This window comes from Sminthopsis crassicaudata, chromosome 6 (assembly GCF_048593235.1).
Source record: "Sminthopsis crassicaudata isolate SCR6 chromosome 6, ASM4859323v1, whole genome shotgun sequence".
Lineage (NCBI taxonomy): Eukaryota > Metazoa > Chordata > Mammalia > Dasyuromorphia > Dasyuridae > Sminthopsis > Sminthopsis crassicaudata.
Window position 1 is genome coordinate 213,531,978 of NC_133622.1, and position 11,866 is coordinate 213,543,843.

Here is an 11,866-nt window from a genome sequence, read left to right on the forward strand (position 1 = left end):
TAGAAAGGATCTTGTCATTTTATGCATGTGTAACATAAATTAAGGCATATGTGTATATATATATATTGACATATACCATATATATAGAAATATATGTGTTAATATATAATGATAATGATCTATAATAAATACTAGCCACGGAGAAACATAGGAATGTAAAAACATATCACTCAAATACACAACTGTTTTCACAAATGAAAACATTAGTGAAATCACACTTTGCCTTATGTCAATTTTTTAATAGATTTTAAAAAGTGACAACAAAGCTCATAATTTGACAAATGTTAGTCTATAATCTAATTACAACAAAAGTTTTTAGAGAAATAAATCAGATATTTTCTCTACAAGCACAGCACTGCCCTCTTCTGGTAGTGAAAAGACCAAGCTTTAAATTTAGCCAATAAATTTTAAGTGAAGGAAAATACCCCATTTTTACATAATTTTTTTTTTTATAAACTTGAACAGAAAATAATCAGATTAAATCTTTTATTTACTTACAAATAAGCACTGAGTGAATCAAAAAGTATGGGGAAGGTTGGTTTCATTTGAGCCCCCAAATTATTTTTTGGGTATTTCCTTCTACTTATAGTCATTAAATTGAAGGTTTAAACATTGTCAGTATAAATACAAAATAAACACAATTTATGTCAGCAAAGCTATAAATGTTCACTTAATTTTTCTTTACAAAGAAGAGATAATGTAATTTGAAAAACTGATTAAAGTTTTAATCATTACTACCCAAAGCAGAAATATATTATTATGCAGTACAACTTTATCTCTGTAAAGTCACAAATACAATCCCTGCCCTCAATATAGCAAAAATAAAGAGACTATATAGTAAACAGTTTTGGCCATCTTATTAAATATCCTGAGGTTTGTCTGCTCAAAAAAGTAAAGAATTTCCAGTATACAGTTTACTCATCATTTATCACATTAAAAGAGAAGAGTGTTAATGTGTTATATGCAAAAGCCACATTACGAAATGCCAGTTGATTTCAGTTTTCCATAGGTTATCGGCAGTGGTCTTATCTTCCATTTGGCACACATTTTTAGGAAACTGTCCACTGAAAAAGATGAAAAGATATCTTTTACTTCCATATAAATCTCCAGGAATAAGATATTTTGATTTTATAATGCACAAACAAAATAGTAGTCACATACACAGAAATGCAAGATGAGCTCTATAAAGAGCCAGGAATATTGCTCAAGATTTGTCAGAAACATTCAGACCAAAGTAAGAGATGAAAGCTCTAAGGCTATCGGATAAAGACATGAATTCTACTTGGAGACATACGGAAATTAAGAAAGGAAAACCTGCCAACCCATCAGTGTAGTTCAGTTTTAAATCTTAGCCCAGGATAAGATCAAAAGATCATAACTAAAAGAATTATATGTAAACAACAGCAACAAAACTGGGAGACCAGCCAGGCACAAGGCAGAAAATTAAGACCTTTGGGTCCATGATTGAAGGACTAGATAAAGTTTTATTTAAATAGTTAATGTAAGCTCAGGGGATCATGCTAAGAATAAAGATTAATATGTCCCTAATTTCCATTACCTAGTAAAAGCATGTGTTTTGTGTTAATCAGGTTTGTATTTTTGACCACTTGGGTAGATTATAGTACTTGTGAGGGCATGGGTTATTCTAACTTATTTGCTTTTGCATTTCGTGTTCATTCACTGTTGTGGCTATGTATAATAGGATTGTAGAGATGAGCCGTTCACAATACTCATTTTACAGTTATACCAGTGGTCACATTTGTGCAGAGCTTTTTGGTTTGCAAAGCTAGATAGTACCTTATGTGGTTCTTCCAACCATCTTGGGAGGTAGTCAAATCAAGAATTGATATAGTGTTCTTCCATGCTGGATATTGTTCTAAATTACACTACTATACTACACAGAAAGGCAAAAACAGTTCCTGCCTTCATGGAGCCCAAATCATAATAGGAGGACGACACTAAGATAATCTCTGAAGAGAAACTAGCAGTGGCAGGGGTAAAGACAAGAAAGATCTTTATCAAAAGGTAGAATCTGAACTGAGATCTGAAAAGAACAAACAAACAAACAAACAAAAACAGAGAAAATCATTCTCATTTTATAGATAAGCAAACTAAGGCTCACAGAAGTTGTCATGTACTAGTTGAGTTCCCTTGCCTTCATAATAAATGTGTAAAGGCAGGATTTGAATCTGTCTCCTTAACAGTCCCATACTCTTATCTATTCCATCACTTCTACTTGTCTAGATTAAAAAAAAAAAAAAAAAAATGAAGGCCCATGGGTCTTCCCCTATTTAGAATATGCAGATATATGGAATTTAACACAAACTTTCTACCTCCCAAATCAGGACTCTTTCCATATCCTGCTTTTCTTTCTCTAGTGTTTGACATTCTTAAAATTGATAAAGATAACGTCCTTCATTACATGAATAACACGTTATCATGTTATGGGCAAGGCAGGGGACATCCCTCTCTGTCTGTCTTCCCATCTGTAACTAAATTCAGAGAGGAAGTCCTAGATGGGAAGGAAGGTCCACTCAGGCCTTTTGTTACATTAACAAATAGATTATTTTTTATTACAAAACTCTAAGTGAAATAAGGTAATAGTTTTGACAAAAATTCTACAACAAAAAAAATTATTAATGAAATAAAACATCTATATATTAGATATGCATTTTCTTATTCGCTTTATTTTATTAATTCTTCTATAATGGTATTTAAAAGAAAAAAAAGGAAAATCTATTGCACAGAATAACTATGTTGAATTAGCACTTAAATATTCTCTTTAAAATTCACAGATTTTTAACATACTTACATAAGAAGCAACAGATAAAAGCTTAGATAGCCTTTATAAGAAGCTCAAAGTCAGAGTAATGTAAAAATAACAAAACTAAATATCATTAGGGAAAAGCCTATTCTTGAACTACCTGTAACAGGCAGCTTAACTGCTCAGCTCCTGTATCTCAACAATATAAATAAATAACTGGGAAAATGATCTTGCAAAGTATGGTCATCCTCCAGTCAAAAAGACTTTTTAATCTGCTCTAGTGAATTCTCTCCATTAGTGAAAATAATTTAAACAAACTTGATTTTAATTATTTTGGCTTGAAAAAAAATTCTACTTGTAAAATCTTAACTATGAAGATACTATTTTCCAGCTCTTATCTAAATTTTTTTTTACTTTGATATATATGTGTTTTCCTATTAGATAAATATACATACATACATACATATATATATATATATACATACATATATATATATATATATATCTCTTCATTTAAATTGGTCTATTATAAATCAAATAATCTTTTCATCTCCTTTCAATCTACAACCCCAGGTCTGACAAATATTATTTTTCAAGTTTTCTTCTGATAGCCAAATATTTATTATGAAAGGAAAATTTTTTAAAAATTTAATACCAAATATCACAATTTTAAAATAATTTTTCTATAAGTGAAAATCCAGTATGCAAGTTATTTTAAATGATGTACATTAACTCACAGAGTCTTAACCTTTGTTAAGTCATGAAACCTTTTGGAAGTCTGACAATCTACAGAAATCTCATCAGAATGTTTTTAAATGTAAAAAAATACAGAGAATCACAAAGGAAACCAAACATATTGAAATACGATTACCAAAATATAAAAAAAAAAAAAAAAAAAAAAAAAAAAAAAACAAACAAACAACCAACAACAAAGTCCCCAGACTCCAAGTTCAGTGGGCATCTTTTACACTTACTCGGAGCCCTCCTTGAGATGAACCACCAGAAGACAACTGTTTTTCAATTTTTTCCTTTCTTTTCTTCTTCTCTTCTACAGAATGCAGATTTAAAATTCCTCGGGATGAAGACTTTAGGGAAAAGAAATGAGAATAATATAAATGATTTCTGTTGTAATTAAAACACAAAATAAAAGTCAGGTGCATTACCAGTATATTTCTACAGAAGAGTTTACTCGGGGAAGAATGCCTATAATGGCTTAAGTAGAATTCAGAATAGTGGTCCCCAAACTATGGCCTATAAATCAAAGCAATGTGTTGCTTGTTTTTGACAGGTCACAACTAAGTCTTTACATTTTTATAGAGAGTTTTATCATGTGTAAAAATGTAAAATCCATTTTAGGCTCACAAGCCTGATAAAAACAGACTAAAAGTAGGCTTAATTTTATCCTTAGTTTCACATAAACCTCTGTTTAACAAACATACTGAAATAATTTTCTCAAAGTCTTTAAATTTGCCCTTACTGACAATCATTTTTTTCATTCAACATATTATTTTTTATAATAAATATTTAGGTATTTTTATATTTTGTTTATTATGCCTTACTCAGTGACAGAACATAAAATTAAAGCAAATTAAAGTTTAAGGAGGATGATCATCACAAATCTAATCACCAGATTATTTTTTTTTTTCAGTAATAACTCATGAAGACTAAATATCAAGGCACTGAGGGATTGTGGTTTGAAATTGCCAAAATAAATGACGTCATGGATCCCTGAAATCTGAAGTATTATGACACTGAACAAGGAAAAAAGCCCAAGCACAAAAAGATTGGCACATTTTACTTCAGACCCGCTCATAGCACCTGTTAAAGATATCCATTTCACAGGGGATTGTCATCTCCCCATCCCCATCTTTTGCTGGAAGTACCCCAAAACCCAACTCCCCTGTGACCTTTGAATTCAATCTCTTTTTGATTAGATACCATCCGCCCTGCCATTACTGCCCAAGATCTTAACCACTTTGAAATCTCTTCCACTCTTTTGTCAGAAACTAAGTACATACTGTAGGTTTCCACCTGCATCAAACTTGACTCCTTTATTTTTTCCTTTCCCTGGGCCAACCATCTCCAGTGTTCATGATTTCTATCTAGACACTGGACCCAGATGCCTCTGGGGGAGAAAGTGAGATTGGTGACTCACAGCCTTCCTTACTTTAATCTGATTCACTTGCATGTGATGGCATCATCTCTCTGATACACGGTGTTCTTCAAGAAGGAGTGTTACCTCCTTGAAGGAAGGGACTCTTAATTTTCTGTTTTGTACTCCAGTGTTTAGTTCCTAATAAACTGTTAATTAATATTTCCATTCCATATAAGATATTCCTTCAAAAATTGCATAGAAAAAAATTAAATCTATTATTTTGCATGCAATTTATAGCAATTGTATGACAAATCTTTTTATAAAGTAAAATACCTTTGAATTTTTCAGGCATCTTTTTTTTTTTTTTTTTTGCTTCTTTTAAAAAAGGAATTGTTGCACTCAAAAATTCTAGCACATAATAGTAACAAAATTATATATATATATATATTTCCCAATAACCAGAACTGTATTTTTCAAATCTTTCCCAATAACCAGAACTGCATTTTTCAAATCTTACCTCTCTTTGTCTTTTTTCTGCAGCTTCTGCAAGTTTTAATCTTTTTTCTTCCTGTGAAAAATTGATAATATTTTTTTTAAATAACCATGAAAATCTCTAAGAAAACAGAACAGCAAGTTTGCATTGCTAACTCAGGAAGCAGTGTGCTGCAATAGGAAGGAGACCTGCAAACCAAATCCTTCAACTAGACAGTTTGCTCTGAAAACTTCCTAGCTTACTGTAAGCCTTTGGGCCACTTAGAAGCCACACATGTAAAGGAAAAAGAGCCATTCTAAGGCAACCAGAGGTCAGAGAACTGGGATTTCACCATGGGTATGGGCTATTGGCCTCCTCCACTCGTTCCCACACCCTAGGGCTGGGGATACACACTGTACTCATCCCTGGCTCAAAAGAGCCTTGATTTCCTTCTAATATAAGCTCCAGTACTACCTTCTATAGTCAGGTCTCCTTGACAGCCACCAACTACTACTGCCCTTACTCTGGTATGCTTAGATAACCAATGTGAGAACAGTGAGGAGGGCAATCTGGAGGATCAGAGAGTATAGGAGGGAAATTATGGACAAGGCTGAAAAGGAAATTTGATGTAGGTTAAAAAGAGCATCAATAAAGTACATATTTTATTCTAGATTTAAAAGGCAGATGCTGCAAGGGGGGAGGGGAACTGATCTGCTGTGTAAAGATGGATTAGATCGGATGAAGAGCACCCCCCCATGCAAGTGGGACAATATAACAGCATAAAGGGGCATGGAAGGTTGTATATGATGAACAGCAAGGCCAGTTTGCTTGGAATTTTGAATGATGATGAATAACATGCATGCAGCTGGCTACAGACCAATTCTTGATTTTAAAAGGCAAGCTGGAGAATTCTCATTTTTTCCTAAAGTTAACAGGAAGTTACCAAAATGTCTTGAGAAAGTCTACAGCCTTGTCAGACTTCTACTTCTGGCTGTTAGTGGAAAATGGGATTATAGTGAAGACAGAAAGTTCAAAAGTCAATAAGGAGGTTAAAGTCAAGAGGTGACCCTTCTATCAACCTCAAGTGGAATGTCAACTGTGTGAGTGGGCAGAAGAGATCAGAATTAATTGAGAAGTGGTGGCTAATTCAAAAAAGTTTTTTTTTTTTCCTTATTACTATCTTAAGAATGAGAAAGGTTCTGATTTTTTTTTTTAAGGAAAGAGCTTACTATGAAAATACCATTAAAATATAGTAGGGAGTGTGGTGGGGGAGGAAGGGAGAGAAAGGAGAGGGGGAGGAGGAAGGAGAGAAATAAAGGGGAAAGAAAGTGAAGGATGGATGAATCAAGGGCTCAACCAGAACCAAAGAGTAAAAAAGTTCCTCCTTGCATCCCAGAGCCTAACACAGTATCTGTAATTCAGTAAGCACTTAATAGCTTACTAAATTATAATAGAAGGGTTGGCCTCGGTAAGAATTGTTACTTTTCGTTTGAGATTAAAGCAAAGAAGGAAACAATGTTTATTTCTTCTCTTTGAAGGCTTGGAGGCAGCTTCCCAAGTAGAGTAATTAACAAGTACTGCTTTATGAAAGGTTTGTTACTAAAGACTCAAAAAAGTACATAAAATAATTTGTAATCCTGGCGTTAATAACTTTGGGCCATATAAATGGTTACTTCTCAGAAAACTGCTTTATGGCCCCCAATGTCTTTATATTTTCCCTTTTCAACTATGGAGTGCCATGGTTAAGTTATAAGTGGATAAATCATATGCAAGCCTCTCTAAATTGAAGGTGAAAAGACAAGACATATTCTGTATACAAGTGGAATGTTACTGAAATGCTAAGGATATTAGCATGTGCCAAAGCTCAAGATACAACGAAAGTTCCTCGATTCCCAAGCTCCTGTTGCTGCCCGAGCGCTTCTCAAGAGACTTCTGCCCAGAGAGAAAGAGTCCCCCGAGTATTCTAGGGGTCCTCTTTGAACATAATGCTGTAAACATACTGCTGTTGAAAAAAAGAACCTTCCAGAGAGATGAATAAATTGAATAAGCATTTGCAATACCATAAAAACAAAGTAGAGACATTTTAATATGAAATTTTACTGTAAACAAACACAAATGAATAACCAGAAATCACAGCAGAATGATTAGTAACCTTAGGAGCACTCCCAAGTAGTTTTCTAATTAAGTGAATACTTTCAAGAGTCCAGGAAAAATGAAACTGGAAAGAACACTGAATGAAAAGAAAAATCCTCTCTATCCAAATGAAACTATGTCAGTGACCAAGAGAACACTTGGTGAAAAGCAGTCAGGTATAAAGAAGAGTGAACTTGATTTTAGAGTCACATGACCTGGAATTTCAATTCTTGGCAATTTGGGCAAGGCCCAAATTCTCTAGGTTTTGTTTTTCCAATCATAAAAAGAAAAAACTTAAACTGATTTCTCAGGCTAATTCCAATATAGAATCTATAATATAAATTTAAATTCCAGAGAGGGAAAAAGAAGAAGAGAGGGGAAGGGTGAGAGAGGAAGAGAGGGAAGGAGAGAGGGGGGGGAAAGGGGGTAGAAAAGGGGAAGGAGAGAAAATATGAGGAGGGGGGAAGTGTAGTGGGAAACAAGTAAAATCTCTGGCTCTCATTATTACCAGGAGAGAGTAGAAGTTCACTGAATTGCAGAATTTTGGGGTTGGAAAGGACTTTAAGCTCTCTGTTCCAGCACCAAACAATGGAAAGAAACCTTGATTCTGGAATCTGACAATCTGGGCTCACTACCACTTGGTAACTAGGGAACTCTGCTTAGGTCAAGTCAATTTCCTTATGTGTAAAATAAATTCATTGACTTTAATAAGCCTCTATGGTCCTTTCCAGTTCTAGACTTTATTTAAAAACAACAAATCACAAATAGCCTTTTATAATATAATCAAAAGGTTTCTCCCCCACCCAAAGTAGGAGAAGCCAGTCCCTGGAGAGGGAGTTCATTAAACTTTGTGAGAGTTTGAATTGCCAGAAAAGTGGCCTTTTCCCCTCTTTCTTCTAGCAAGTTTAAATTTTAATGGTTGATGTTTCAATTCCCACCTTTATGAAGCATCCTAGCAAAGCAGTCTCAATATCTTTAATCAATTTAATCAATATCAATAACTTAAAGGTGGTCAAGAAGATGCACAGGAGTTAAATGATTTTCAAGTCACATGGACAAATTTGCCACTTTTAAGCATAATTATTTAACTTGTTCCTCATAACTAAGAAAGGCAAATACAGTAAATATTATTCATTTTGGAGAAGAGGAACCTGAGGTTTACTTCCAGAGGTAAAAGCCTTGCCTAGATCACACAACAGTAAGCCATAGAGGCAGTGTTAATAACAGTTGTGTAAATCCTTGGCTCTCCCTCTTCCAGAGGCCATAAAGGGCAGTTCCTCCAAGTTAGTTGAATCTGTAAGGAAATCCCCCATACACTGACTAGATGACTCTGAGCAGTCCACCTTTCCATGTTTGAGGTACTTTTCCAAGATTATCAGTTGTGGAAAAGGTGCAGATTTGCTTTTTTTTTTTCCCTTTCTTCAGAGTATCCCGTCTTGGAAGTTTCATAAATTAGGGGAAATTACAGGTCCTATTCCTATCCTTATCTTTAAGAGACACAACACAGGGCAAGGAATGGAGAGTAGGTCTCTGAAGAAGTAAAACCTCAGCTGCATGGTGTGGTAGAGAGAAAGCCGTCCTCAAGCTAGATAGAAATGGATGGGTTCCATTCCTTCTCTCACGTGTGTTGTGTTGGCTATTTGTCTCCAGATTAAGCCTCGGACTGCTTCCACACTAGCCCAGTGTTTCTTAAAAACCTTTTCCCATTTGTAACCACTTTTCACCTGAAAAATTTTATTGTGGTACTGCTCATATAGATATATAAAATGGTTATAAAAATCAAATATCTGCTGATTAAAAAAAAATCACAATTTCACAATCTCCACATTCAGGTAGGAGTGTCCATACTGGGCCCTGAAACGCAGTTTAAGTAGCTGGGCTCTAGATGACTCAAGCTTTTAATCTGTGTGGGAGAGGGAATTTTCTCACCAGGTGACTCCAGGAAGGCCACGGAACCTACCCCATTTATCAGAGTAATAAGAATAATAATAGCTAATATTTATATAGCACTTAGCAAGCGCCAGGCTGTTAACTTTGCCGTTCCATACTAGAAAGTCAGTGAACTGCCATTGTTCTAGATACCAGAGTAATAATCGCTAACATTCGTACAGCACTTAGTACGCGCCACACGTCGCGCTGGGTGCTGCTTTGCCATTGTGATCTCACTGGATCATCAGTAGCGCCTGAGAAAGCAGGTTTAAAGACTGTACCCATTTCACAGATGAGGAATTGGGACAAACCGGCTGGGTCCCATCCCCCGCCCCTCCGAGCAGGTGCAGGTGGGCTAGGTCCTGGCCACGCCTTCACCTGGGAATTCTCTAACCAATGAAACTTCGGGGGCCGTCCCTCAGCTGCCCCCAGCTACGGGCCCGGCTGACTGCCCCCACCCGGCCGGGCGCGCACAGAGCCGCGGGCGGGGGAGGGGCGCCTCACACAAGCCCCATTGTTCAGGCCCCTACGCGTGCGGCCCCCGCCCCGGCCCCGCCCTGCACGTGGAAGGCTCCAGCAGCCCTAGCTTTCCGCCGCCCCCACCTCAAGCCCGGGCGGTTGGGACCCCAATCGGCCCCGGAGGGAACCCGAGGGAGGAAGGGAGGGCCAAGCGGGGCCCCGAGAAGTCGGCAGGCCGTGGCGAAGAACGCAGCCGGCCGCCGCGAGGGCCACCTGTCGCTCCTGGGCGAAGTGGGGGAGCCCGAACAGGGCGGGGCGAGGGTCTGCAGGGGAGGGGCGAGGCCCCACTTACCACGTCTGGCGGGTCCTGGGGCCCATCTCCCAGGCAGGGCAGGCACAGCCCCATGTCCACTCCGTGTGGCACCAGCCCCAGCCGCCCTCCGCTAAGAAAGCTGGGGGGTGGGGTGGCCCCGCCCAAGCCGGCGTGCTCCAGCCCCGCCCCCCACGCCTGCCCCGCCCCGCCCCTCCCTGTGGGGTTCAGCTGGGCCGCGTTCTCACCTGCCCGGAGGGAAGGTGCTGAGACTGGCCCTACCCGGGCTAAGAGTAACCTCGTGGAGCTGGAGGGGATAGTGGAGCCAGCCAATTACCGTCCCCCCCACACTTCCCAGATAAAGAACTGGGCACAGGGAGGTGAAGTCAGCCGGAAGTGTCCCAGGAGAGGCAGCGCCCGTTAGAAAAAAGTAGAATCCGAAGGACCCAAGGGAGCTTTAGGGCGAGGCCATCGAACCCCTTTGTTTTACAGATGGGGATACTGAGGCACGTGATTTGGTCACGTGGTCAGTTCTGGCTGCTGTGGGTCATTCGTTCTGGAAGAGCTCCGTGACCTCGGGGAGGGGATGCCAGGACGTGCAAGTGAGTCAGATTGAAGGGAAGAAGGGCTGTGTGAGCTCCTCTGCCCTCCAGAGACTCCGGGCCCGCTGCCCACGGCCGCTGATAGAATGGGAGGCCCCCTCTGCACGCTCACGGCCTAGTTTGGAACAACCATCCGTTCTCACCCCAATACGTGATGGATGAAAGATATTTACTCTCTGCTGAATTATGTTTAAAAATACACACACACACACACATACACACACACACACACACACACATATATATCTTACACTAGGATTTAAACTCGGGCTTTCCTCAAACCTAGTTCAGAATTCTATCCACAATGCCTTGTGGTTGCGTTTGGAAGGGCTGATCCTAAAACTCCTCAGTTCATGTACCTTCAACCATTTCTCTTACAAGGGCCAGGTTTAACTGATCTCTTTTTATTCTTTTCTGAAGGAATTTATCCGAATGTGTTCTTTACCCTGATCAGACTCTAGTTAGCCTTGTCGTCTTATTCTGTATTAGCAAATTTACGTTCTTTGGGGGGAGGGGGGGATATTGGGAGAAGCTTGGAGTCTTCTTTTTATCCCCATCCAGGATTAGACCCGTACATAACTAACCCTAAATGCGCTGCTTAATGTAGAAATAAAATTGAGTTGCCTTTTTTCCCCTTTGTTAAGAGAAAACTATTTCTCTGATCCTACTGAGAAGAATGCAAAAGTTGTTTTGTTTTTGTTTTTTTTCCTGATTGATGCACTAAAAAATATTAGAAGATAAGCTATTATGTAACAAAAGCACATTCATGGAAACATAGTTTTAAGGCTCCTGGAGAAATTTTAAACGGCATATAAATACTATTGCTATTTTGTCCTACTTTTTTTTTTATTGTTTCCAGCACAAAAATCCTACTCCGCCACCGCATGCCGGTGGTGATAAGCTAGACCAGGTTGCACCCAACTAGAAAGACTTCAAGAACTGGCCTGGTTACAGATCACCGCTGGGAGATAACGGGATACTGGAACCACTTTCACCCACAGGTAAACGGGAACGGAGAGACCCTCAATTCACTCAGGAATCAAACTCACTTTACTCAGTTTTGCTCCATGATTTCTGGGGAGACTTTTCTATACTTGCGGAG

The 11,866-nt window shown here is 38.4% G+C and overlaps 1 protein-coding gene across 1 annotated transcript; it reads right to left on the minus strand.

Annotated features, from left to right (window-relative positions):
* Positions 1–218: 218 nt before the first annotated feature.
* SVIP (small VCP interacting protein) lies at positions 219–11,650 on the minus strand. The gene is made up of 5 exons (XM_074275779.1): positions 11,646–11,650; positions 10,205–10,469; positions 5,377–5,427; positions 3,739–3,849; positions 219–1,064 (listed from the first exon to the last, which is right to left on the minus strand). The coding sequence occupies exons 1-5, from the start codon at positions 11,648–11,650 to the stop codon at positions 1,050–1,052; spliced, it is 447 nt and encodes a 148-aa protein (XP_074131880.1). The 3' UTR covers positions 219–1,049.
* Between the last annotated feature and the right edge of the window lie 216 nt (positions 11,651–11,866).